This window comes from Rattus norvegicus, chromosome 3, assembly GCF_036323735.1.
Source record: "Rattus norvegicus strain BN/NHsdMcwi chromosome 3, GRCr8, whole genome shotgun sequence".
Lineage (NCBI taxonomy): Eukaryota > Metazoa > Chordata > Mammalia > Rodentia > Muridae > Rattus > Rattus norvegicus.
In genome coordinates this window covers 67,852,552-67,880,161 of record NC_086021.1, presented here as the reverse complement: position 1 = coordinate 67,880,161, position 27,610 = coordinate 67,852,552, and the positions used below count along the sequence as shown (strand labels likewise).

The window sequence follows — 27,610 nt, the reverse complement described above, 5'->3', positions numbered from 1 at the left end:
TGGCTGTCCCATATAAAAACAGTAAAGTGGGAGAGCAGGCATAGTGAATAATAATAAATTGGCATTTAACAAAAATTTTGAGTGTTTTAAATGCTCAACACAATGAGAAACTAAGAGAACCTGAAAGGGATCTTAGGAAGTGGGACATTCTAACAAGGTGTCTTCTACTTTAAGCAGTCTTTAAAAATGGTTCTCTATGTGGTCTAATAACAATGAATTGGACAGAAGGAACCTACTGAATGTGAAGGTGCAACTTTATCTTCGTGTTAAAAACCTATTATGCAAATCACACGCTTTGCTAGGAATGGGAAGAAGTGTTGGCAAGATGAATCTGCAGGTAAAGTACTTACTGCCCCAGAATGGTGGCCAGAGTTGGATCCCCTCACATTAAACACACATACACCACACACACACACACACGCATGCACACATGCGCATGCGCACACATTCATGCAAGCATACACACACGCTCATAAGAATAATTAATTAAAATAAATAAATAAATAAATAATAAACAGTAAAGAATTTGTGGAAGTTCTCTAAATTCTTAGCAAACTGACATCAAAAACCACATCAGACATTTAGCATTTAGGGTGTAGTGTTCTTTCACGAGGGCACAGGAACTCTGACATCGGGAAAGGGATAATGATGTAAAATACTTTAAAAAAAGGCATTTGGCTCAGAACCTTAGTATAATTCCTGTGGTTACCTGGAAATTTAATATGTGCTCCCAGTTATCAAAGAATACTCATGGGTCATATTTTTCATATTTACACATGACAGGTGTAGACACCGACTGCCATCAGAACTCAAAGATGCTGGGTCGGCCACTCAAATGCTACAAAAATGTAGATGTCATTCTATATAACATATTTGTTTAAAATAGTGATGTACTCCAATACAATTATGTGAGAGCATTCAAGCAGTGTTTAATCTCACATGTTCATCAAAGGGGTAGCTCTAGAAATTTAATATTACTGCAACCCTACAAAATGTACTGTGCTGTTTATTGGGAATGTATCAGAGGTTCAGATCGTTACAAGCATTTTAACTATCTGGGTGCACCTTCGAACACATTCACTGGGTTGTCAAAGTGAGAATAAGAACTGTGATATTCAAAATTTTCCATCTTTCTAACAACCAATAGGGACCCTAATGAATGTCCCTTGGGAGCAATAGTTAATACTCTATAACCATAAATATAGCTAATTCTATGGAGTGACCAGAAGTAGCCATAAGGATAATAAAACTACACTAACATCTTCCTGGCCTATTAACATCTTAGATGAGCTACATAGACAATTTCGTACAGAAGTACAGCATGAGAGAGCATGTTCCAGAAACAAATTCAAATTGAATTTGAAATTTAAAGAATTTAATACTGCACTCTCTGCATGAATGTCACCATTTATGACTTTTTCATACCCCTAAGTACAGATTAATTACCCAAGGAAAGAAAATACAGTTAGGAAGAAGACAATGTCTAAGATGACTGAAATCCTAATGCATGGTACAAATTTTAACCAATGTGCCTGATAGGTAGGCAAAAAATATATACACAAAACAGGAAAATGCCGATCTGAGAAAAATATCATAAAATAAATAAGAACAGAAGGTAGAAACTTCAAAAGGGCATGAAAAATAGCATTACGGTTAGAAGATTTGAATAGTTTGATGCCTCCTTAGATCCTATTTCAATCCGTAGTTTATAGATATAAGAGTATATCCTTATGAGAATAAGTACATGCATGCAAACATTTGAATTATTTGATTAAATGGGCTAGGTCCTCATCATGGGGAAGTTCAGCCAGGCAGGAAAAATGCACCTCAAGACAGGCAGTATTCATTAACGATAAACATTTTAATTACCTCAAATATTATAACTTGAATGGTATAAACTTCCATAAATAAAACTGTATGTTTCTATTTTACATAATAGTAAATGGATGATCGAAATGGTGGGTATTGTTCTTAGCATTATGTTAGGCCTGAGTGAGTTGAGTTATTTGAACCTAAATACAATGTAAGAGTCAAGTTGTTTTCTCATTTGAGACAATGTCTCACAATGTTACCCTCTCTGGCCTGAATTTATTGTATAGATCAGACTGGCCCCCAACTCATAGAGATCTACCCACCCTTTGCCTCCTAAATGCTACAACTACAGGCATGCATGATCAGTCCCATATTTTTTATTATAATATTTATTTTTTAAAGATTATACTATAAAGATGTAATATTCTCCTTCCCTTTTCTGTAACCACCACTTTACTGAGTCAAATTTTAATTTTATGACCCTTGAAAGATAACAGCTGAATAGACAGTTCAGTCTGGGCATAATGTAGTGGGCACCAAGAAATGTCTGTCCTGCCCAGGAAGGAGGAAAGCCTGAAGACCACTTGGTTTTAGCCCTTGATAGCCCTGAGATTAACTTGCTTCAAACATTACCCTGGAGCATTAACTGGAGACACCAGAGGATGGTGATGGTAGAGCAAGTTTCAGATAATAACACAGGCAGAAGTAACTAAAAGAGAGTCTTCCCACCCTGCTCTCTCAACCAAAAACATACTGTGCACCACAGGTGTTCTTTGAAATCTTAAACAAGTCTTCATGATGCTAAGTTTTAAGAATGATAACATAGAGTAAGCAACAAATCCAGCACATAAGAACTCCAGACTCCATCTCGACACCACAATTAGCAAACCATAGATGCGTGCCTGAAGAATATGGCATTGGTTAGACTCCTCATCTTTGACAAGGTAACCAGGGGGCTTGTCCTCTTCCGAGGGGTCTTTGTAAGAACAGAATGATGACAGTGATCGGGAGCTTTCAACTCAGACATGCTCTGTTTCTTAACTATGACTGTGCCTACTTTAAGTTGTGCTTGCCATAGCAACATTCTTGTGTGGTCTAGTTGTAGTCTAGTTATAGGATTTTTCTATTTAAAAAAATGTAACTAAAAATAAAAGATTTTAAGATCCCAGAAAGAATTCTAAAGATTTTAACAGAGATTTAGAGCAGGCCTATGCCACATGTGCATATTGTCATCTTCAACATCATCTAAGTAAATATCTCGTGGAAAGTCCATGGATCATTTCACAGACACAGTAGAAGACCTGGAGAAAGCAACTGGCTTGTCACTTCTCAGTGACATACGAGCGATAGTAACTCAAACCAGGGATGTATAAATTAAACATTCATAGTTTCATTACCAACATGATTTAAACCTGGCCATTGCTTCCTGAAGTAACCCCCAGGATGGGAAACAAACCTCATGGGAAAGACTTAAGGTAGAATCCATCCAATAGCAGGGTATACAGGGTTTTTATTTGTTTGATTTTTGTTTTGCTCTGTTATTATTTTTCTTAGCTTTTAATAAAAGAAGCCAACTCCGAGCAGAAGCTGACACTTACACTTCCAGTACCAAAACTTTCCCTCTGGTTCTCACCTGTCCTTCTATGTGGCAAAAGCTGTTCACACATAAACTGACTGCACTTTGTCACGGGAATCAGACCAGTCATGGATCATTAGTGAGGCATTCGAGACCATCTTTTTTATTTCTTTTTGTTTTTTTTTTTTAAATATTTCTCCTGGATACTATTCTTACAGATACTTTCCCATATTTCTAGGACCTTTCAATCATATCAAGTCAAGCCTGTTGGGATCCACATCAGATTCAAACCTCAACAAATACAGCACCATTAACAAGATCCCGCAACTCACTCTGAACTTTTCAGATGTCAAAACTGAGAAAAAGAATACTTCCCCGCCTTCTTCAGACAAAACTATTATTGCACCCAAGGTTAAAGAGAGGACACACAACGTGACAGAGAAGGTAACTCAGGTAAGACGTCATTTTACTATACATCTCAGCAATTTTGTGCACCTTGAAGCGTATTTTTCTCTCTGACAGTGGGAAGACATTTATCTCAATACCATGAGATATTGAAAACCTCCTAAGGAAACAGGTTAACAAAGATAGCTACAATGACTTTTTTTCTGTGACTAGATTGACCAAAACTGAACCAACTTGGTATTATTTATTACTTTGAGGTAAATCCCAAGCTATTTGTCATACTTGGATTTTTATTGGCTTTCTGTCAACCCTTACATTATAAAGCATTGTTAAAGAAATGTAACAGATGTGCATATCAGAATTTTAGAGGTTTAATTGGGATTTCCTCCTAACCGTGACCTTTTCTTTTGCACTTATTCCACTAAGTTGAGCTGTGTGCAAACCGATGGAAAGGAGAGCACTCCAAGATGACAATAACATTAACATGAAATAATGCATCTCACAGCAACAATATTTTTATTGTTTTTCAAATAAATATTGCCACCTAAATTACGATAAAGAGGCACTGTCCAATGCCCTGCCTCAAAGCATAGATAAAAATGATTTGTACTTATGATATCCGAACACCCAGCTAGCTTTTGCTTATAGTGCACTTGCAATGTTAGGGATTCATGGCTCTAAAACTGTCAAGTAAGCAACTCCTCTACAAACAATTTAGTTAGTATATTTGCCCAGTAAGTCTTTGTATAAACAACCCACAATAAAGAGATAAATTTGACCTCGGCCCCTAATCTACCCACTGCAAATTTTGAATTAATAAAGACTTTTTTCTGAACTGTAATTACCACAGGTAGTACTGCATTGTTCCTTGCACACAACCTATTACTAATTGAGATACATAAATAATTATTTATGCATTTATTATGTTGGAAGTGACCAACCTGTCACTTGAAGATGAGAAAATATCCATGTCATTTGTGATAGCATCCCCAAGGATGTCCTTTCATATTTCTATGGTAACAAAGCACACTATTATTGTTATTTCTTCCTATCATAAGTAAAGTCAACATAATAGAGTTAAATCTTCTATTATTATTCATATTGTATTGGCATCCTGTTGACAGCTCTAAATTTACTTGCAACTTTTATCTATCTCTTTAAAATTCCTTTCTAAGTAGTCACTGCTTTGTAGATATATAGAAACTGAGACACTTAAGAAGATGTGGAAACAATGTTAGCAATATTAGGGCCATGGTCAAACAAATGACATGAACTAGTTAAGTTGGAAAAACAGCATAACAAGTGCAATACAGACTGGCCAAAAACTGTAGTGTGGGATTTCTCAAATGTGTTTCCAGACAACGGGTGCTTCGGAATCTTCTCATTCCAAAAAAAAAAAAAAAAAAGTCCAGAATTTAAGATAATATCGTCACTTCTAATAATTAAAAAGTTAACTTGAAGAATGCCATTGTACTCTTTCCTGCAATAACAAAACAAATTAACCTTATAAGCATCCAAGCTTTCATGTGTTAGCTTATGACAAGGTCCCATATCCTATCACACCTAAGCAGTTCGTTGTTCAAAGAAAGAGTGAGGTCAGTGTGGCACCTGCTTTAAGATTTTTTTTGTTGTTGTTGTCTTTTATTTTTATCTATTTAATTTATTACTTATTCACTTTACATCCCACTTATTATTCATCTTCCTTCAACCTGTCCCTCCTCCCCTTCTCCTCTGAGCAAGTACCCCCTTCCAGCCCCAGGCACATCCTCTCCCACTGAGATCAGACCAAGCAGCCCACCTAGAGGCACTTAGCCCCCCTCACAGGTATCAGCTTTGGGGATAGCCCCTGCTCCAGCTGTTTGTGATCCACATGAAGACCATGACACTCTGTTATGTTTGCAGACAGGAGTCTAGGGTAGCTGTCCTCTGAGAGTCTCCACCCAGCAACTGATTCAGACAATAAAGACACCTGCAGCCAAACAGTGGATGGAGCTTGGGGACTCTTATGGAAGAATAGGAGGATGGATTGAGGGCCCTGAATGGGGATAGAAACTCACAGGAAGACCAACAGTGTCAACTAACCTGGAAATTGGGGCTCTCAGAGACTGAACCAGCAACCAAAGAACATACACAGGCTGGACCTAGGCCTCCCTGCACATATATCAGATTTTTTCCTAATCCTAGTGTAATGGAAACCCAAGCAGATATGAATCTATTAGTTATGTCTGTTAGTAAAGACTCCAGTATCTCAGTTTACGGAGGACATAATTGTGCTTTAAGGCAAGACTGATCAGAGAAGAAAATGAGACCTAGGTGGGACACTGAAACTGGATCTCAAAAGTTATTTATCAAAGTAGAGAGCACATGACATTTAAAGTCAGAGGTCAGAAGCAAACAAACTCAAGTTTAACTCTTGTCTTTTACTGTATGTCATGGAAATAAGTAGAATGCTTTTGTGTGGGTAAAGCAAGGTTATGAGCTGGCAAAACTTCTCAGAGTTGGTCAGGTGAAACGGTGCAGCCCTTAATCCCAGCAACAGTAAGCAGAGACAGTGGATCATCTTGAATTCCAGGCCATCCAGCACTGAGACTGTCTAAAAGCAAAGCAAAGCAAACAAGCAAACCTCAGATTTGATATGAAATGATTATATTTATATGTGGAAAGTGTTCCTTCTGGTGCTAAGTACATAATGTGTTCACTCTAATGTCTACTCATGGTTTTACATGACTCTACTCTTCCTCTCTATGCTAAGACTCCCTTTAGCCATACCCTCAAACCCTTGTAGACCAGAGGTAGAGTGCATATCAGCAAAGGTCTGCTATAGAAAAGAAGGAAAGGTGGGGAAGTGGAGATAGAGAAACAAGCAGTTATTGAGGGAAGGGGGAAATGCTCATATAGGAAAATTGGCAAGGACAAAGTTATTCAACCACAGTAGTCCATTATGTCTTCTGAGAACATATGGGATCCTAAACTCATGAAGCACAAGGCTTTGAAATTTCCCTTCTTCCTTCCTTCCTTCCTTCCTTCCTTCCTTCCTTCCTTTCTTTATTTCTTTCTTTCTTTTCTTCCTTCCTTCCTTCCTTCCTTCCTTCCTTCCTTCCTCTTCCTTTCTTTCTTTTGACGGGGTTTTTCTATGTGATCCTGGCTGTCCTGGAGCTCATTTTGGAGACCAGACTGGCCTTGAACTCAGGGATCTGTCTCCCTCTACCTCCTGAGTGCTGTGTTGCCATGCCCAGTTCTAGATGGTCCTTTACTAGGCTTTTTTGTATGTGAATTGGTAAAGTGCCATCAAAAACAGATGTCATCAAAATTTTACAGTATTTTAAGATCTCATGCCTTATCTTTTAAATCCCTGTGGCTTGTATATTTAGTTCCATAATGCTATTTATTGGTTTAAACATTTCAACATTACCATATCTTTTATAGCACTTTTAAATGTTTGTGGAGCCCACATTGTTTATTGAAGATTACGGGTTGGTGATCTGGTTCATCCTCCTGCACAAGCAAGACAATTTGAATTTGATCCTCCAAAACCACATAAAGTAAATGAGAGAACCAACTCCAAGAAGTTGTTCTTCTGAGCTTCATGTGTTACTGTGGCATGGGTGTGCCCACTCCTATACATATCATACATTCATACAATAATAATTAATAAATAATTTAACGATATTTGATTAATTTATTGAAAATTTTGTACATACATATACCTTGCCTATACTCATCCCGACCCCCTCTGAAACTTCCCAATATCTCCAAGCTTCAAGTATTATTATTACCATTATTATTATCATTATCATTATTAATTATTATTATTATTATTATTATTATTATTATTATATAACCCATTGATTCCATTTCATCCTGGCCAAATGCTCATGGGTGTGGGGTAACCCACTGGGGCATGAGTAATCTACTAGTGACAACATCCCCAAAGTGACTCTCATCTAGCAGGCATTAGATGCCAATAGATGTTCAGTTCATGCTGATCTTGCTCTTGTGCAGGTCACCATAGCAACTGTAAGGTCAACTGTACAAGAACTATATTATATCCATAGGCCACCATTTCAGTATTCCTCCCCTTCTCCCAACTCTTACATCTTTTCTGTCCACTCTTCCACAATGTCCTCTGACCTTCTGGGTGGGGGTTGATTTATTCCTCTCAGCTACTTTTTCTTAGCATTGTGAACAAACATGGTCTCTCCATTAGCCTCTACCCACTGTGATTGAGACGCATTAGGAGGATGGAGAGATGGATAAACCGTTAAGAGCATTTATTGCTTTTCCAAAGCACCTGAGCTTGGTTCACAGCACCCTATTCAGGTGACTCCAGCTCCAGAGGACCCCAGATTTTCTTCTGGCCTCCATGAGCACTGCACAATATGTCTGTACCTCCTTACTTTCCATACTTACACAAATAATTAAAAATAAAAAATAAAGTCTCTTTTCTTTGAAGAAAGAGAAAACTCTCTGACCAAGGTTGAAAGCAGCACAAATACCTAAACACATACACACACACACACACACACACACACACACACACACACACACACACACACACCTTGTGTAGTTAGGAAAGGAGACTTCTGAGTGTTGATGAGGTTATTAGTGTGTAGTGTTCATAGTTTAAAGACTGTGAAATGGCTTCTGGGGCCCATTCTGTTATCACACAGAGATTTTCGTGCCTTCATCTAGCACCAAATCGCCAAGTGACATGATCTTGGACTTCCCAGGTTTGAGAATTTAAAAAAATATACAATTCAATAAATTTACATTGTTCAAATACTATTCAGTTTCCAGTATTTTATTTAATAGCAGTACAAAAAGAGAAAATACTGATCATTCAACGCATCTGAGATCAACAAAAGGGTTCATCTTTCCAAAAATTTGGGATATACCCCTCTTGCTTTCAAATTTCCCCAGGAAAAAGCCAGAACAGGCTTCTAAAGGGAGCTATGAGATTAGCATGGGAATCTGCTTATAAAGGTCCATGCTTTGTATTATGAACTTTCAGAAAAGGCAAAGGAGTTCGGGAAGCAAGAAGGACTCAATGTGTCAATGGCCCTGATTCTACACTGGCACTTAATAACAAATCTTCATTGTCTGCATGCCAAAGCAAACAAGGCAAAGGTCAAATACAAAAACATTACCTGCCAATATACACCCTAATACTGCACCCCTAGACTAGCCTATGATGCTGAGACTATCCTGGTGTTTGGGGAGTTTCTTACCCATAGCTATCTTTGAAATTTACATATTCATTGGATACAACATCTTTTGTCTTCCTGTCACTAAACCGAACTGGGTAATGAGCTAAAACTTTATTTCCTTAGTTAATCTTGGGGAGAGTCTGTGTCAGAAGATGATCAATATGTAGATTTTGTACAATTGGCTTTTTTTTGATCAAATGTTGTGTGTTAATAGATTTGCATAAGGTGCATGATTTCTTTCAGAGAGCCCAAGCTTTTGTCCACTAATAATTCAATATTGGATGTTAAACATTCCTTAACAAACCAATAGAACAGGCATCACCAGAATGAGACATAAATGAAAAAAAACAAAGCAACCCCCCCAAAAAAAAACAGTGTTTGCCTTAGCTGTTTGTCTCCCAGTCTCCTGTACACAATGAATTAGAATTACCTGGCTAGTTGTTTTGCTCTCCAGCTAGATGAGTTTCTTTGCAGGAGAAACCTACCCAACCGTCAATTTTCTTTCATGAAGTTATTTACTCATTGGACAAGAATTGCTGTAAGGATATACAGTGTAAAATCCTGGGAATTTAGACTTCTAAGAAATGCCCCTACCTTGGAGAAGAAAGCAGACAAGTCAATTACATAGGTGCTATAATACAGTTTGAAAAACTACATTACAGGCACAGACAAAATACAGAAGGTTTTACAAAGGGAATCCTCACCTGGGTTGAGCCTGAGGAATGATAGCTAAGAAGTGCAGCCTCTTAGCCTAGTTATGAAGCTTGAGAAGCTTCTGGAATAAGAATCTGTCACAAGTATAAAGAAATAAGAATGTGTCACATGTAAAAAGGAAACTACAGGATGGAGGATGATTGCTGGTGTCACTGGTGCGTAGCATAATAAATGACAGAGCTGAGGAGTAAAGGAACAGACTATACTCACTCTGTCTCTTAGCCAAGCTTTCTTCTTCTTGACTTTGCTCATCACCTAAGGAAAGCAAGATTCCCAGACCCACCCCCCTGGTTCTGGTAATGCTCACAGGTGGTGATCAAGTAAATGCCTTCTATTTTTAAGCACCCATATGGTTACCAAATTAAAAACGACCCTGGTCAGCCTGTATGGGTGTGGTGATCATCCTTGTAGCAAAAACATAGTTCTTTGATGAGAACAACCCAAGAAAATGCAGTGGAGTAGAAAAGACTCTGTTGAAGGGGCACCAAATAGCAGTGGCTTGTTACAGGGATGAAGATAAGCATTCAAATAACAATATCACTGATGCTGAAATGGCCATTAAAATACAAATATGTTAAATACTGGGCAAATTCTAGAACATAGATGTATAAAACCCAGAATCAATGGTATAATACTAAAACATGCAGTAGAATTGCATAAAGGAATTATACCTAGCATGCCAACAGAGGATACTATGAACTAATTGGAGAACCACTATGTAGCAGTATACAATAATATCATAGACAAGAGCAAATATGATAAGCATTATAGTATGATTTTTCAGAAACTAAAGAGAGTCTCCAGTCCCTTTCAAATCAAAATTGGTCAAAATGTCTGTTGTTTATGAAGAATTCTGAGGAGTTTAAAGGAAATTTCCACAGATGTTATCAGAAAATAGGATGTTAGATGCTTCCAAAATGCTGAGGACATGGTCATCTAAAGAAAGCATGAAATGTATTCTTAATCCTCAATACTTTCTTTGTAGATCTATTGAAAGAATGTTCAAAAAATCAGATTTAACTAATCACAAAGTACTCAGATCACAATAAAGTAATTCATCAATGTTTAAAAATCCATATAATCACCAGGCACAGGCCTTTAATTGCCAGCACTGGGGAAGCAAAGACAGGCAGACCTCTATGAGTTATAGGCCAACCTGGTCTACAGCCGTTGGCTTTCTGTGAATTCAAGGCTAGCATTATCTTCATAGTGATTCCAGAACAACCACAGCTATTCAGAGAGACCATGTCTCAAAACAAAAGGACAGTAAATTATTCTTGCATCTTTAAACCATCCCTGTAGGTTTTAAGCCAAAGTAGATTTCTAGTATTCAACGGTCACTGTATGTTATTGGTATGAAAATAAAATTATGGTAAATTTAATAAAAGCAGTGATCAATTCTTTGCTATTTAAGAGACTGTGATAAATTGTTTATGGATCACCAAGTTTAATCTATACGATAACTACTTAGCAGCATTATTATACCCATTTTATAGGGGAGATGAAAGAATTTGTGAACGATAGAAGTCCCTTTCCAACCAAGGTCATGTGACTCTCTCAGTGACTGTCTCAGTTTCTAAACTACAGTCCATGATTCTATTATTTCTTTCTTTGCATGTTGAATCTGTTCAGAAGCCGTCATGGCAGTTGGATGTGATTTAAACCTGTCTTTATGGTTGAGTTTCCTACTGAGTGTCATGTGGTTGAGCATACGCTGGATGCTTCTCTTAGTCTTTAACACACCTTGACGAAGAAGCTCTTTTCCATCGCCACCTGTTGAAGTTCACGTCCATCTGTTTAGTCTATGTTTACATCAGGATCGTGGCTTGTGGAATTTCGTTGGCATACTATATTTGGCAGAAAAGTGAGGTGACAGTGATGTTACTGACAAAAAAAGAGCTCGAAGGAGAAAGCATCTTACTTTCTATTGAAATTTACTTTTATTTTACAGTACAAATTTATTCATAATATTTTCACTCTCAACCAATAACTTCAAAGGAACTCTATAACTTAGCATGTTTTATAATGGAGAGATTTTAATACTAACACTAAACTAACATTAATATAATAGTGTTAGCCAATACTTAAAATTATCATCTTGGAAAATGCCATACAAAATTTCTTAACACATTTGACATTCTCTCACTTCAGATAAATACTAAACTTTTATCAATGATAATCTTTAAAAAAAAGTCTTGCAGACAGAACTATACATTATTTTGTATATGACACTATTTTTCAATAATGCTGTTAATACTTCACTTAATTCAAGATTCTAATTCCCAGCACTATTTAAAAAATGATTCTTCATAATTTGAAATTGTAAAATAAAAGATTCACAATACTTATGACGCATGATTAATGTGTTTTTTCTAAACTCCTTTTTGTATCTAAATAGATTTAAATATCATGTAAGTTTCAACAGAACTGAACAGATCATCTTGAACTGCCAGAAATAGCAGTAATCATAAAATTACAAATTAAATTTGAAATGCAACACAGGAGGAAAAATTGTTTCTGAATACTGCCAATGGATATGACATTTGTTTTGCATCCATTATCTTTCTGTTATTTATAGAATATCATCAACTTTGGCTAAGCAGAACAGAAATCCCCATCCAATATTTTCTCCATATTCTGGGCCTGGTTGATAAACTACTTGTATAAGTGCACACTGAAGTGAAAACAATGTATCTGGACTTTGTGGGGAAAGCTAAAGCACAGAACAGAAGCTCAGCGGCTGTGAGGACTGATTAAGTGTAAGCCAGTGTTAGCTGCTATGGCTGCTGCAGAAAAAAAGCAATGCTTTCCTTCTGCACTTGTGTTAATTCAAAACTTTGATGCTGAAAATACCAGAATAGGATTTCAAGCTTTTTCTCACAGTCAACATATTCTGTAGTTTAAATAATGATGAGGATTAGAACAAAAGCAACTAAATATTTTATAGTAATTATCTTCTCTAAATACGTACTATGATATACATACATTAAATATAAATATGATGTTATTATTTTAAAAAGCAAATGTGAATACTTTTTAAAAGCAACAAATTACTTTTGTTTATTTTTATTAGATCATATATCTATGTCTAAAATCGCCTAATAATATATATCTCACAAAATAGGTCTTCATTTTAGTAAAAGTACTTTATCTCAATATTCACATTTATGCAGTTTTGATAATGAAAGAATAATACTCCCCCATGAAACCTTGGAAATCTCTGAATAACAGCCACGGCTTTTGGTAAAGCATTCATGCATGACTGCTTAAAAGAAAAGAAAAGCAAAATACTCTTTGATTGTGTACACTCACAGATTTAAAAGGAAGAAAAGAAAAATAATGTCAACCTGTTTAGAAGTTGGATCAGCAAAAGGAAACAAAGAGACACACACAGAGAGAGAGAGAGAGAGAGAGAGAGAGAGAGAGAGAGAGAGAGAGAGAGAGAGAGAGAGAGAGAGAGAGAATTGGTCAGGAGAAATTGGCAAAAATAAATTAGCTTAGAGTTCATAGCAATAGCCTGGTTGCCATGACAACTGAGGCACAGATGACTGTGGATCTGTTGCCAAGATGCTTCAGTTCTATCCCCTTCTGCCCTCCACTTAGCCTGAGCTTTGAGATGAACGTCAGACCCTAGAACAGAAAGGATGTGCAGAGGCAGCGCTCTGCTCATTTGCCCTTGTAACGTAGGGGTGTTGATGAGCACAGTTCAAAGAGAATCACCTAATGAGAGCAGAAGAGCAGGCTGAGCAGTGGGTTTTCCATGTCTCATGGGATGAGGAACAAGCTGAGAACCATCATCAGATGAGAACACCCCAGAGCACAGAGAGTATTTCCACACACATAGTCTAATGACTCGAAAAGTTAGGTGGCCATGCACTATTCCTTCACCTAAAATGCAAGTCCATTACAGAAATATGTTCAAATCTAAATTAGGAGAGTAAAACAATTGAAGTAGGAAGCTTATTGATGATGTTGGTATTAATATGGCTTTTTCCTAGTTCTAGTTCTCTATAGTGTGAAGACCTCATTTCTGGGAGAAAACTACATGATGAGGTCACAATTACCTCCAAAACTTAACTGTTTCTGAAAACCCATTGATAATTAGATAATTTAAAGTTCATAGAACTTCAAATTTCTGTCTTAGTCAGAGTTTTTTGACATTTTTGTGTCAATTAAATCATATAGAACCTCTCTCTCCCTCTCTCTCTCTCTCTCTCTCTCTCTCTCTCTCTCTCTCTCTCTCTCTCTCACACACACACACACACACACACACACACACACACTTTTCATGTATATCTTTCTTCCTTATAAACATTTAATGGTGATGGAATCCTGAGGATTCTTAATCTAAAAAAGCTTTATCTTCTTTGTACCATCCTCTTCCTTACTCTTATTAAAGTAAGACAAACTTGGGACACACAGGCATAGCCCACCCTTTTGTCCTACAGTTGAAGCCAAAAAGAGAATCTGGCAGAGTCTTGTATTTTGGGTGTCTTCCATTGTTTTGAGCAGTTTATCTCTTCATGTGGTTTCCAAGGAAAAGGATGATCCCCATAACCTTGTGAAATTGCTCTTACAACATCTTTGAATAAATATGAAAAGGCACCTCAGTCCTCATTTCAGTAACCTTGTGTGCATTCTATTTCTATAGAGAACTTCAAGAGCTGTTGGTCGCAACAGCCCCTCTAAGAAGCATGGGATAACTTACCTATGCCTAGGTTCTGAGCTGTCTTCCCCAAGACAGGAGTCTCACATTCTTTGCATAGGCAAAAAGCATTTCCTCCTCTGTTTTAAATATTCCTGTTACAGGTACATGTGTGTTTGAAATCTATTTCTGTAGACTCTGTTAAATAGGGAGAATGGAATGCCTGATACAGAGTAATAGCGGAACCAGAGTCTTAAACCTCTTTCTGAGAAGACCACAGTGAAAGCAGACCTGCTGACTACAGATGTTAGAGAGATGACTCCTCTCTTCTGTGTACACTTCTCCATTCAGTAATAAGGGTTGATGTACTAAAAGTGTCTCTTTAATAATCTTGGTAGAGCTCAACAGACTGTGGTAAGAGGTATTTTCTATTCTGGTTTGTCTATGTTCCTGATTTGCTGGTCTTCCATTTATGTTCCAATGTGGCAGAAAGATAAGGCACAACAACCATTCGTCAAGTCCAGTCCTTTGTGTCCGTGGACTTTGGTGGTATCTGAGATGCAGTCCATACAACAGGCCCACATATCACATCAGGAGCAAGATTTTCATTTTTAGGGCAAAGTACTGAAACTGAGTAATATTGAGTGAACACAATCCAATGAGGAATCAAAATGAATGCAATAAAAATACCAGCACCTTTGACTGCCAGCTGTCACCTCATCTGAGCCACACTGTTTTAGAAAGATAATCTGTCCTCTGTAAATGGTTCCTATAGCTCTCTCCATTGTTCATGAAATTCTACTGAAAATCAGTGGTTTCTCACCATTAATTTTTCCACTTGCAAACACCTAAAGTACTTAAAATCCTGTTCTCTCTCCCCACCCCCTTTCTCCCTACCTCCATTTCTCCTTCCTTACCTTTCTCTCTCATCAGATATTACTATCTCACTTTGCCTTTAAAATAAAGACTTCTCTTGCCCAACACACTTGAACAAATGACCCTGGTAAATACCATGATGCCTTTAGTTTTAGTAACTAATGAGCATGGACATGAGGATTCAGTACAAAGTTAACTGAAAAGGCACCTTGCAAAGCATGAGCATAACTTCCTTCTGGTCAACCGAACCTATTATTTAAAGACAATTGAACACTACTGGTTGACAAAACCACTTGTCAATTGCAGCTTTGTATTCTATGTATTCTGTAACATGATTTATTTAATTATTGGTTTTACTTGTCAGATATCCTCATTCCAACTAACAGTTATGAGGTCAGGGGACAAAAGCTTCAACCATACTTGGTATGAAAAAGAAAGCAACAACATCATGTTTTATATTTGGTTATCTACGACAACTATCAATTGGCTACCGAAAGAGTTCATAATATTCTGAGTATCTTCCTAAAACCTGAATCTCAAAGTGAATGTGCACCAGAAACAAAATTACCCCTTAGCATCACTAGGGAACAAAGGAGAGTCATGTGAGGTCTTTTTCCGTGTGGAACCCTCACAGCTTTCTTTTTAGGTTCAAGGGAATAAACTCTGAAGTAGATTCCTCACTTCCCTTTCCTTTTTCATTCAGTATTCTTCTTTGGCACAGCTCACTGCCAAGAAGAGAATCACCCCACGCCATACAAATAAGTCACTTTAATATCCACATCTGTTTCCCACCCACCTATATTGAAAGAAATATAAAATTCAAGAATGAAATTTGAGATCACAGTTGAGAAATTGCCATTCATTCTATAACATTCTACTTTCATTTCCTTAGTTTATGAAAACTTAATTCTTTCTTAATTAATATCCCATCTCCCTCCTCAGCCCCAGAGAATAAATCCAGAACATAATTACTGGTGCATGATAGTTCCCGGAACTTTCAGTTACAACAGGTGAAAATTAACTTGCTAATAGCTGGGATGTAATTATATTCAGTTGACATTTAGCATTCAGAATATGCCCCTGAAAATAACAAGTACAGATGTTAAAATTTGTAGTGAAGCTGTTTTAGACATATACCCATCCAGTATAGGAAAGGAAGACTCCAGATGAATCTTTAAAGATTAGTAGAACCTACTTCTGAAACACTTTCCAATTTCCCAGGGTTCAGTAGCCAGAGGAAATGCCACACCTCTTTAATACCATTCTCTCCTCTTGCTCTGGTTTACTGCTTAGCCTGAGTGACCTAGTGCACCTTGAATCTAACTCAATTAAGGAAACTTAATGTGGCTGTTTCCAAGTACTACCATTGTTTGCAGCCCTTATTCCCAGCACAGATTTTTGTTTTTTCTATAGTAGGTTAACTCCTTTGTTTAACACTATTTCAACTTGGTATAACTTTTGCCCACTTGAGCCCACTTTAATGTATCATGTAAAATCAATTCTTTTTGCGGTCCTAGAAAACAATCAAACATATACACATGCCAAAAAGGATTTTTACGTCTATCTCACCTCAGAGTATTCTTATATGTCCCAGGCTGTCTGTCTCTCTTTCCTGTCACTACACTCTTGCTCCTCCTCTGCAAATATTTAAGGTGTCCAACAGTCCCTTTACCCTTTGCCCTGATGCTGATGTGACTACGACCTGGAGTCTTGCTTATCGTTAGGTTAACAACAGCACTGTCCTTTCTATCAAATCTATCCTCTTCTGAGGTCTAGATTCAAGTACATTTGGCAATCTTCACAGTTTGTAACAAATTTCCAGTGTCCAAGGACAAGCTTTTGATTTTATATCTTATACAACTTCTATCTATGATATGATGTATCTATTTGCAGATGGCTAGATGATGATGATGAGAAATAAACAGGCAAATACAGAGATAAAATCATATTAGGTAATTTATTAGGTATTTACCTGTATTTATATACCTGCTGAATTATTTTCATTTCCTTATCTAGGTCTTGAGAGATAGGATTATAATTTGGGGTAACTTGATTTTGGGGGTACCATTACTTTTTTAAATCTTTTAAAATTTTTTGAGATTATACTCTAAATGCAGAATATTTATCTATTCACTGTCTTCCCTCTAGACCAGCAGTTCTCAACCTGTGTCTCAAGTGACTCTTTCACAGGGGTTGCATATCAGATAGCCTGCATATCACATATTTACATTATGACTGGTAATAGTAGCAAAATTACAGTTGTGAAGTAGCAATCAAATAAGTTTGTGCTTAGGCATCACCCCAACATGAGGACTTGTATTAAAGGGTCACAGCATTAGTTGAGAACCACTGTTGTAAATACTTTGATATACTCCTTCCCTCACTTGCCTTTCAAGATCATGAACTCTTGTATTTTTTCACTAATCGTTACTACATGCATATGCACATACATATACACATAAACAAACATACACACACACACACACACACACACACACACACATAAACACATACACACTCACTCACACAAAATATGCTTCTACCACTACCTAAAGACTATACATGGACTGAACCTGGGCTCCAACCTCATAGGTAGCAATGAATAGCCTAGTAAGAGCACCAATGGAAGGGGAAGCCCTTGGTCCTGCCAAGACTGAACCCCCAGTGAAAGTGATTGTTGGGGGGAGGGTGGTAATAGGGGGAGGATGGGAAGGGGAACATTCATATAGAAGGGAAGGGGCAGGGGTTAAGGGGTGTTGGCCCGGAAACCGGGAAGGGGAATAACAATCGAAATGTAAATAAGAAATACTCAAGTTAATAAAGATTAAAAAAAAGAATAAACATTTTTCCCTAAATCAAAAAAAATGCTTCTAGTTATAAACTATTAAGTCCATAAAATACTACCTTTATATATGTCTTCAAGGCTGACCGTTTGACACTGAACAGTCAATTAGTGTGCTTTTTCCTGGGGAAGACCAACTTTCCTGTATGCAGGTTTCCTTGGTTGTCTTGGTTGTTTGTATAGGGCTGAGGCATTGTGAAAACCTCTGTTTCCACCCAAACAACTCAACATAGTACTCATTTATCAATGAATAATTAAAGTAACTACAGTGTCATAGTACATGATATAGTCTTGACAAGCATGGGAAAATATAAAGGAGAAGTAATAAAATCATGTTTGCATTAATATAATCTTTACTGAATTATAAGTAGTCTCAACAAGAGGCATATAAGTTAGTTCTACTGATTACTTTATTGATTCTTTTCTTATCTCTTCTTGTTACTAGTGAAGAGAGCCATAAAATTAGGACACTGTTCTTCACAAACATCTTAGATAGACCTATCCTGAGGAGAATGTAGGCTAGGCCTTGGGTTCTTTCTGTTATCAAAAGTATAATACAAAACCAAGAATCCTCTCCAGTCATTGTCCATTCTACCTTTTCTTATATTTCTATGTTGTAAGATAGTGTAAAATCTTCCTGGTTACAAACAGTGAATCATTACTTTGAGTTCCTGAGCAAAACGGATTCCAGCTGTCTCTAGAGCGCTCTCTCCAAACAAGGCATTTCATTGTAAATGCTGCTTACAGTGGTGTGACAAACCACTGCCATCTAGTTGACTAGACTAAACTACAAAGAGTAATAGAACATACGTCCAAGTAAGGCAGTTATATTTTGACAGACAGTGGACTCTCGTGAACAGACAGAAAAACTTAGTCTAGCATGCCAGAGGGAGCAGTCTTCAGAGTGAACCACGAAGAAGGGAAGAAGATGACAGACACCAGCCCGATGTAGGCCTCAGCAGGGAGAATCCAAAGCAGATAACAGAACACAGATGTTCAAAATGAGCGATTAGAGGTACTATGGAAAAGGTAGCAAATGCCAGCTACCCTCTTTTGACCAAGTTTCTATTTCTGATCTCCTGTTTTCTTCTCTGGGACGCTTAGCAACTCCTTGCTCTCCGAAATAACACACTTCTCTGTTGGTCTTCCTCTCCAATGTGTCCTGTTTCTACACATGACCTCCTGACAAGTTATCTAAATGTCTTAAAGTAACTTAAGAAATTGTAAGAATACTTTCTTTTCCTCTTTATGTCATTAATTCTGTAAGAACTACTTACCATTTGATCCCATTCAGCCTCCAGCTCCTCCAAGATCCTTTCACTACCTACCACCTTTGTGTATTCAGTTATGCTTTCTGGTTTTGTTTTTTTATTCTAAACCCATTCAGTTCAACTGGCACCTTCCATTATCCAGTATCTATCACTTGCCGATAGCTCCTTAACTAGGGTGGGACCTCGTATCCAACTCGTTTTTCCAGACAAGGTGTAGCCAATACTTGGGGTTTAGGCTGCTTCCCATTGTAATTTTTTTAAATCCATGTTTCCCAAAGGCTATTAATTTTACTGAAGTATTTCATATAAAAACCTGCATGAAAAATAGAATTTTATTCTCAGTGGAATGTGTTTGCATCTAGGAGGAGAAACTCATTAACTCAAATGAAAATCTTTATTCAAGGGAACATGTCACAGGGAAAGGAAAGATAGTCTAGAAAAGACGCTTTTTAGTTCTATTGTCCGTGCCTCTACCTTCTGGTGAGTTTAACATCACCACCAAATTATCATCTCTTTACCTTTAGGAGCTAAGTAAATCAGTCTTCTCTAGGGGAAAATGAATATTTCTGAAAATTCAAACACATTTATGAATGTGTTGGGCATCCTCTGTTTATTGAACACTGAACCATTTACAATGCAGGAATCATTCAGAACACTAAGAAAATGTGTACATAGCATACATATCTATTTAAGCAGCAGTGTTTCAATATGCCTTGTGTTTGAAGAGCAGAATTCTTATTTTAAGTAAAGCAAACTCAGTTGTTACCACTTAATTTAGTGCCTGCCTTCAACTACAGGTTTTCTTTTCTTTCCTAATGTCTTAAAATAGCTTCATGAAAACCTTGGGAAATGATGCGATCCTTTGAGAGATGTTTCACCACAGAGTATCAGGTTAAATTTTCAAAACCTTCCAGTACAATCCTGGATGATACTGACATGAAGTAGAAATTAAAATAAGTTTCCTCCAGTTATCTCAAAGATCTGTCTGCACTTAGTTTAGTTCTTAAAAAAAATTATACGAGATGAGTCAAACAAAAAAGTCAAGAGGGGAAGGTCATTGGTGAGGAATCTTGACAAGTCTTCATTAAAAACACATTCAAGTGAATAGAAAAATCACTGTTCTCTAGCTCTTGACATCCAGTCACGCTCTCCAGTAATGTAAACATACACACACACACACACACACACACACACACACACACACACACACACACACACTGGGAGTTGAGACCCAACATTACACTGCCAGTATCTTAGGACAAATATCTTACTGAGTTTCTTCAAATGAATTTTTTTTGCATATTTACTCATCAGTGTTCAGAAGCCTCACAGATATTTCATTTCTCAATTGAGAAAATGCCTTCTTCAGAATTGCCTGTAGGAAAGTATCTGAGACATTTTCTTTCCTTTTTTTATTGGTAAATTTGTCTATTTACACTTCAAATGTTATCCTCCTTCCTGCTTTCCCCTCCAAAAGTCCCCCGTTCCACCCCCATGAGGGTGCTCCCCCACCCACCCACTCCCACCCCACTGCCCTAGCATTCCCCTACTCTGGATATTTTCTTAATTAACAGTGATATGGGGTGAACAATCTACTCAGGGTACTGCCGTCCCTTGGTAGGTAGTCCTGGGTGGCATAAAAGTACAGTGAGCAAACTGTAGAGCATCAAACCAGTAACCGCAGCTGCTTTAGTTCCTGCCTCCAGGTTCCTGCTTTGATTTACTGCCTTGATTTCCAGCCATGACAGGCTGTCAGCTTCTGTCTGCCTTTCCTCCTCAAGTTTCTTCTGGATAAGAGACAAAGCAGGATAGCTTCTCATTTATAAAGTTTGAAAAGGAAGTAACATTATTCAAATTAGGCTGAAATGATGAAGGTTAATTGTTCTTTAACTTGGATCTTTAGTGCTGCTTTATGTATTGACCTCTTATTCTTATCAATAAATTCATATACTTACTTGAAACCCATAAGAACATGTGGAGTTCATAAACCTTCCACCTCAACAGAAGTTCATCCTCTCATATTCCAACAACATGGGCTAAAGCTTACTACTACACAGGTTTAGCTAATGAATGATGGGAACTGGGTTTTAAAAGTTCAACATACCAATGAGAATTTAATATGAATTCAAGACCTTGATGCCTTTTTCGATAGTGTAAAAGGGGTCTTTTGAAGTTTCATTCTCCTATTCTCAACAGAGGGCACTGAGCGCTCTATCAGGAAAATAATTTTCCAGTAAGTTGAGTCATTGCAACTTATGTAAACTTAGATGTGTTACTTCTCGGTCCACCCTCATGATTTCTGTAATAAAAGTTCCCCATGTGTTTTATTTGTATCAGTTCTACTTCCAGTAGAACTACACTTTCACAAGCACTAAGAAAGCCCTGGGAGCCGCAATGATTAACAGCCTGTTCTAGGGTTTTAAGTGCTTTCTCAGCTCTGATACCTTCTGGAGCACAAAAGAAATACTCAAGTAGGTCAGGAGCTTAAACTGCCCAAGGGCCTACCTCATGCCGGTGGTAGGTAAAGGGTGGGAAATGAGATTAGTAACAGAGACTTCCATGGATCCTGATTCAGTGACTTAAAATTGGATGGGGAGGTAAGAAAACAACTATAATAAAGCCTTAATGCTTTACTCATTCAGACTTTTGCCATTTGGTATCTGTATTAATTCAGATGATGACTTGGTCTGAAAATACTCTGTGCATTCTATGATGTGCTTGATATTGAAATGGGCAGAGACCCTTGGATATAAGTGAGGCTCCCCTCAAGCGAGCTTTAACTTGGGAGCTGGAGGGCAGGATATTCATGGTCACATGAAACTTACAGAGTTGGTGACTGTGTTGCTGTCTTATGATTTCAGAGAAGGAAGTCATGCACCACACAAGAGAGAGATGAGAAATAAGTTTTGATATAGGATTATAGCTGAAAGCTTAATATATATGTGCCTCTTGGTTCCTGTCATACATTCACATGTATCCCTTGAGCTGTGATGCTCATTTGGGTGATGTGAAAGAAGAAGAAAATTACATCATGGCACAGCAGGAACCAGAGCCCCCTTCAGGCAGCCTCAGCCTCTAGTCAGAGAATAACTACGGATATTTCGGCCAAGAATCAAGGTCCTTGTCCCTAAATGACTTGACTAGTTTCTATCGCCTGTTCTCATCAGTGTGTGCTAGAAGACAGAACTTACAAGCTACATTCTGGGAAAGTTAACCATGGGATAAGACACCAACATAACATATTTCAGAATTGCTTTACCAAGTTAAAAATGTGACAACTACAAAATTATAGCAAATGTCATGCCAGCAATTGAATCTGAGTCTACAAGAAGCTAACCAGTGAGGTAACTCAGGAACCTCTATGCTCGTAAACAGTACACAGCTACTTGTTGGGCAGTCCATTGGCCCATTTTTTTAGGTTCTAGATGTCTATATATTACTGTCAAGATGATTCAGTGGGAAGAAATGGTTTGTAACTGGCCAAAGGATATGGTCAAAGCATCTTACAGAAGCCTAATTTTGCATTGTCAAAGCAATGATTCGAAGTTCAAAATGATTATTTCTGTTCTGTGAAAATACAAGTCCCTACCCATTGCATACTCTCTGTCATCTAATCACATCTGTGTGCCATCACCATTTCCAGCCTAGTGCATCTTTGTAGGGAGCCATTCTGAGCTATACAGTCACAAAGGATGTGGAGAGCGGGTGAAGCGGCAGTCCCAAGATGGCGCCCGGGACTGCAGCTAAGTCTTATAACTAGCACCTGACTTCCTCACACACCTGAAACTAGCCACGTCCATTGTGAGAGCTGCGCAGGCGCACCATGACACAAGATCAGGCCATGTGACGTGGACCTATGAACTGAGATTACGAAGTCTGGACGGAGGAGGCAGAGTTGAGGGAGGATATAAGGGAGTGCATTGGGGGGGTGGGGGGAAGGAAGGGAAGAGAAGAGAGATTTGCTGCTTGCATGCAGAAAGAAAGGTTCCTGAATAAACTGCTTTGAGAAGAACGTCGTGGTGCCTCTCCCTTCTGCGGGACGGAGACGGAGGCGACACATCTTCAATCCTGTTTCCTAAAGGATGTTTCCTTAGCCTGAGGCAAATTCATACAGTTATATACCATACCCTGTTCCACTGTTCCTTTAACCCTGATAAATTACATCAGGATGGTGATGAAGTCTGTATGGTCAGCCCACGGAAGCCTTCCTCTACTGTCTTAAAAGCTCCATGATAAAAAGAAATGCTGTACGAGACTTTTTAAATCAATTATGGCATTCCACGTTGCAAACCCAATTTTTTTCAAGCACTATGAGACAGAAAACAAGAATTAGAACAAAGTGTTTTGCACCATTTACTTTTATTCTTCTGTATATTTTTTCTCTATGAAGATGGAAATGACCAAAACAGATTAGCTGCAGATAAAAAATAAAAAACAAAACATCCCCCTCTTTCTTCATGCTCTCTCTGAAGCCTACTGAATACAAACTCGGTTTGCTTTGTTTACTCAAGATGACTCCCTGTAGTGGTGATGTGAGCAATGAGTGGAAGGTGCTAGCAAAGTACCAGCCAATCAGCCTGTACACTAAGAGCTCTGAAACGTCTTAGAATTTCTGCTGTGCTCCCCTTTGAAGGCCTACTGTGCTCTGAGCACTTCTGACATGCAAAGCTTGAGATATCCTCCAGGCTGAGTCCGCCCAAAGAGGTAACATTGAAAAATCTACAGACTATCCAGAATGATGAGGGTTTCCAAGTTAACAGTTGCTTAAAGCCTGGTAAGAATCCCCTACTTCTCTTTTGCTGTTTTGAATGCAGTTTTTCTTAAAAATCAGGTTCAATAATGCCATCGAGGGACAATGGCTATGTGTCCATTCAAATTCTAGACATCTTGTTTCTAAGGTTCCGATGTACTAAAAACATAAATAAATCTGCTGGTCTGTTTCAACCCATGAGTATTTTTACTGCTATAATAAAGGAGTGTTACAAGAACAGTTTACGCTTTTGTGCATAAACGATTTTCACATCTTCAAAGCCGTATTTCTACAGTGATAATGGGATCTCATGTTGTGTACCTTCTAACTTGAAAATATTCCCTGGGAAGATATTCTCCTTTCAACTCACAAGGAAATGAAACATTGTGTTCCACCATCATTACTTAGTAAAAAAAAAATCATAATGAGGTTAACAATTGTCCCATCAATTATTTCAAGATTAGGTATGCTTAAATATTTCTAAAAGTGTATTTAATAGAGTGCCCTAATGAACCCATGCTATGAACTGTAAAGAGCAAGTGATATATTGCTTAGTAAAATGGGAGTAATTTAAAATGAACTGGAAAAAAACCCTTTCATTAGTTTAAGATTTATAACTTTTAAATATACATAACATTAAAAATATAAAGTCTGGTGCAAAAAAAATCACCTTATTTTATCATTTGTCTTCATAATAAGGAAAATGGTAATTCTAAGATAATGAAGGTTTTTGAAATACTGAATAGATTAAAGTGACCCGAGGAATTATTTCACAGTAATGCCAAGCAAATATTAATATTTTGATATAACCTTTGTTAAAACAAATCTGCTTCACAAGATTAATACTGAAAGCACGTTCTATGTGTAGAGTTCCAGTATAATTTGGATCAGGCATTTAAAGAGTATTGTTTCAACAAGTTACTACACTAAAAAAACCAAGGACTGATTAATTGAGTTTCATTAATGGGAGGCAGACTCCCTAATGAGATGCAGTATTCCAAAGGCTTCATCCAGACTTTGGATGTTTGGAGCAGCCTTCCCAGTCTGCCTCACTGAAGGCAAACTGCTCCCCACAAAAGGTCTTCTCCAGTTGCAGTTCTTCGGGGCTAGTGTATTCTTGGCGGAATTATCTCACCCTTTGATTGCTGCCCTGGGAATTTTAGTGTTCATACAAACTAACAAACGTCCACCAGACAAGCACCAGCAATGCCCAGCTGGCTCTTTGTCCCCCATGGGAAATTTTCTCAGTTAGAGCCTGGTAATTGTTTAGTGCAGCTGCTGCTGTTTCAAGGATGCCAGCTCATCTGAGCCAACTGTATGCACACAACCATGACTCATGAGCCTGAGAAAGCACACATAGGGGTGGGTGGGGGACTGCGAGGACTCCATTTTAAAATTGTCTTCTTCTTTGTCTACTATTTGAGGGAAAAATTCACAGTGAAAGGTGCTTATTTAGGCAGTATAAATATCCTATATAGTCATGAATTTCAGCTATAGAAGTGCATTATAATCTTGCCAGTTTTGAAAACACTTGCTGTTTATATCTCATCAATCTTCACTCTACTGTATTGCTACAATACCAACTATATTGTAAGAACTGTAGATTCTTACACACACTCACATGTGCATAAAAACACATACACACAAATACACACAGTCCCAAAACACCACACACACACACACACGCACACACACACGCACACACACACGCACACACACACACATACACACACACACACACACACACGTGCATGCACACACTGATACAGTGTAAAGAATGCTTGGTATTCAGAGTGAAGAACAATCTGGTGGTAGAGAATGGATATGAGTAACTGGCTTCATGCCAAGATAGCTGGCATGAGAGTTTGCTATAGAGTTTCCAAAAATATTCTAGAAATACAAGAAATACGTTTTGTGAGGAAAGAAAAAAAAAGGATCATTACTCTGGGGCGATTTGAATTCATTAGGGCTTTATTGTCAATTAGAGAGAGCAATCTTATCCGGGATATTACTTGCTTCAGTAGTATGTAAATGGCATAATTAGACAGTGTCATCCTACTACGCATGTACTAAGTTGTCTCCAGGGATCTATAGAGTATATATGATAGGGCAAAAGTTTTGACAACTCAAGTACCTATTGTTGAGTAAGAAACGAACCTCAGTCTTAATGTCTGGAGCAATAAGCATTTGCTGCCTCACAGCTCAGTCCAGGAATTGAGAATAGGTTTCCTTGGGTGGCTGGGGTCACTCCAGGTCTTTTGCAAGGCTGACAAGATGTCTGTAAGTCATGGCTGCAATTAAGTACCTATTGCTCTATGACTATGAGCATCTCTAGAATAAATTAGGAAAGGGTCTTTATCCCTCTCACTTATAGAGTCACTTATAAATATAAGTTGTCCTTGAGATTTCCACCAGGGCTTACCCTCACCACCTTCCTTTTACTCTGGAGGCAAAGACAGAATAAGAGAGTACACACAGTACAAAGACGCTGTCTATTTGTAACTTATTATTAGTAACACCTTTATGTCTTGCTGCTACATTCTGTCACTAGAATCAAGTCTGGAAATACACCCCACATTCATAAGGGCAAGATTCCAAAAGAAGAAGTCATTGGAGAACACCTGAGAAACTGCCTACCATGCAATCTTTTATTCTTTACATGTTGGCCAGCTCTGGGCCTCTATATTAATTGTCATCTACTACAAAGAGAAGCTTCTCTGATGAGGTTGAGATGCGCCAACCTATGGGCATAATGATAAAAACTTATAGGTCAATTTGTTACCATGCCTGTGGCAGAATAAAGGTACTGGATTCTCTCATGAGTCCTATGACCTAGAATAGTGTGTAGCTCTTACCCAGTTAACTGTTTAAGTTACATCTGTGAAACAGGCTTCAAATCTAGTTAGAAAATGAGTGGTTATTCTTACAACATTCATGCCACAATTGTAGCAGTACCTTTTGTCTCAAACTTCTATTTGAGGAAGTCTAGTGTATCCCTAATTCAGGGAATTTGGTTTCCTCTAGGAAGGTTTTCCACATACATAATTCCAGATGAGGCTCTTCCCAGTCTTCTCCAGTCACTGTGACTAATTCTACCACAGTACTAAGTACTTCTCAGTCTTCTCCAGTCACTGTGACTAATTCTATCACAGTACTAAGCACATTTAGTGTCTATTTCTCAACTCGCTGTGAATGCTGTTTATTTACTACTTTGTGGACCACACTAAAATGTGAGCTCTTCAAAAGTAAAATTGAATGTTTTTTTTCTGTATGCATGGAGAGTAGCTCAGGGCTACTATGGTATGTTTTCAATAAATATGATTATTGAATGAAAATATGATTGAATTAATTAATTAATTAGGTAATTAATGAATTGAAATATCTTAATATAGTCTCTTTCTCTACTTGATTCTACCTCCCACACCTACTGAAAACCCCAAATCTAGGTCCCATAAGCACTTTTCTTCTATTTATTTGAAGAGACATCTCCTTGAACACGAGTTGTTTAGCTC

General features: G+C 37.8%; 1 protein-coding gene across 5 annotated transcripts in view; it reads left to right on the top strand.

Moving 5' to 3' along the window:
• Kcnh7 (potassium voltage-gated channel subfamily H member 7) overlaps nt 1-27,610 on the top strand; it is a 493,051-nt gene that overhangs the window by 350,789 nt on the left and 114,652 nt on the right. For all 5 annotated transcript variants that reach the window (XM_063283033.1, XM_063283031.1, XM_017591438.3 and 2 more), the window contains 1 exon segment: nt 3,627-3,841. In XM_063283033.1, coding sequence (XP_063139103.1) covers nt 3,627-3,841 — 215 coding nt within the window.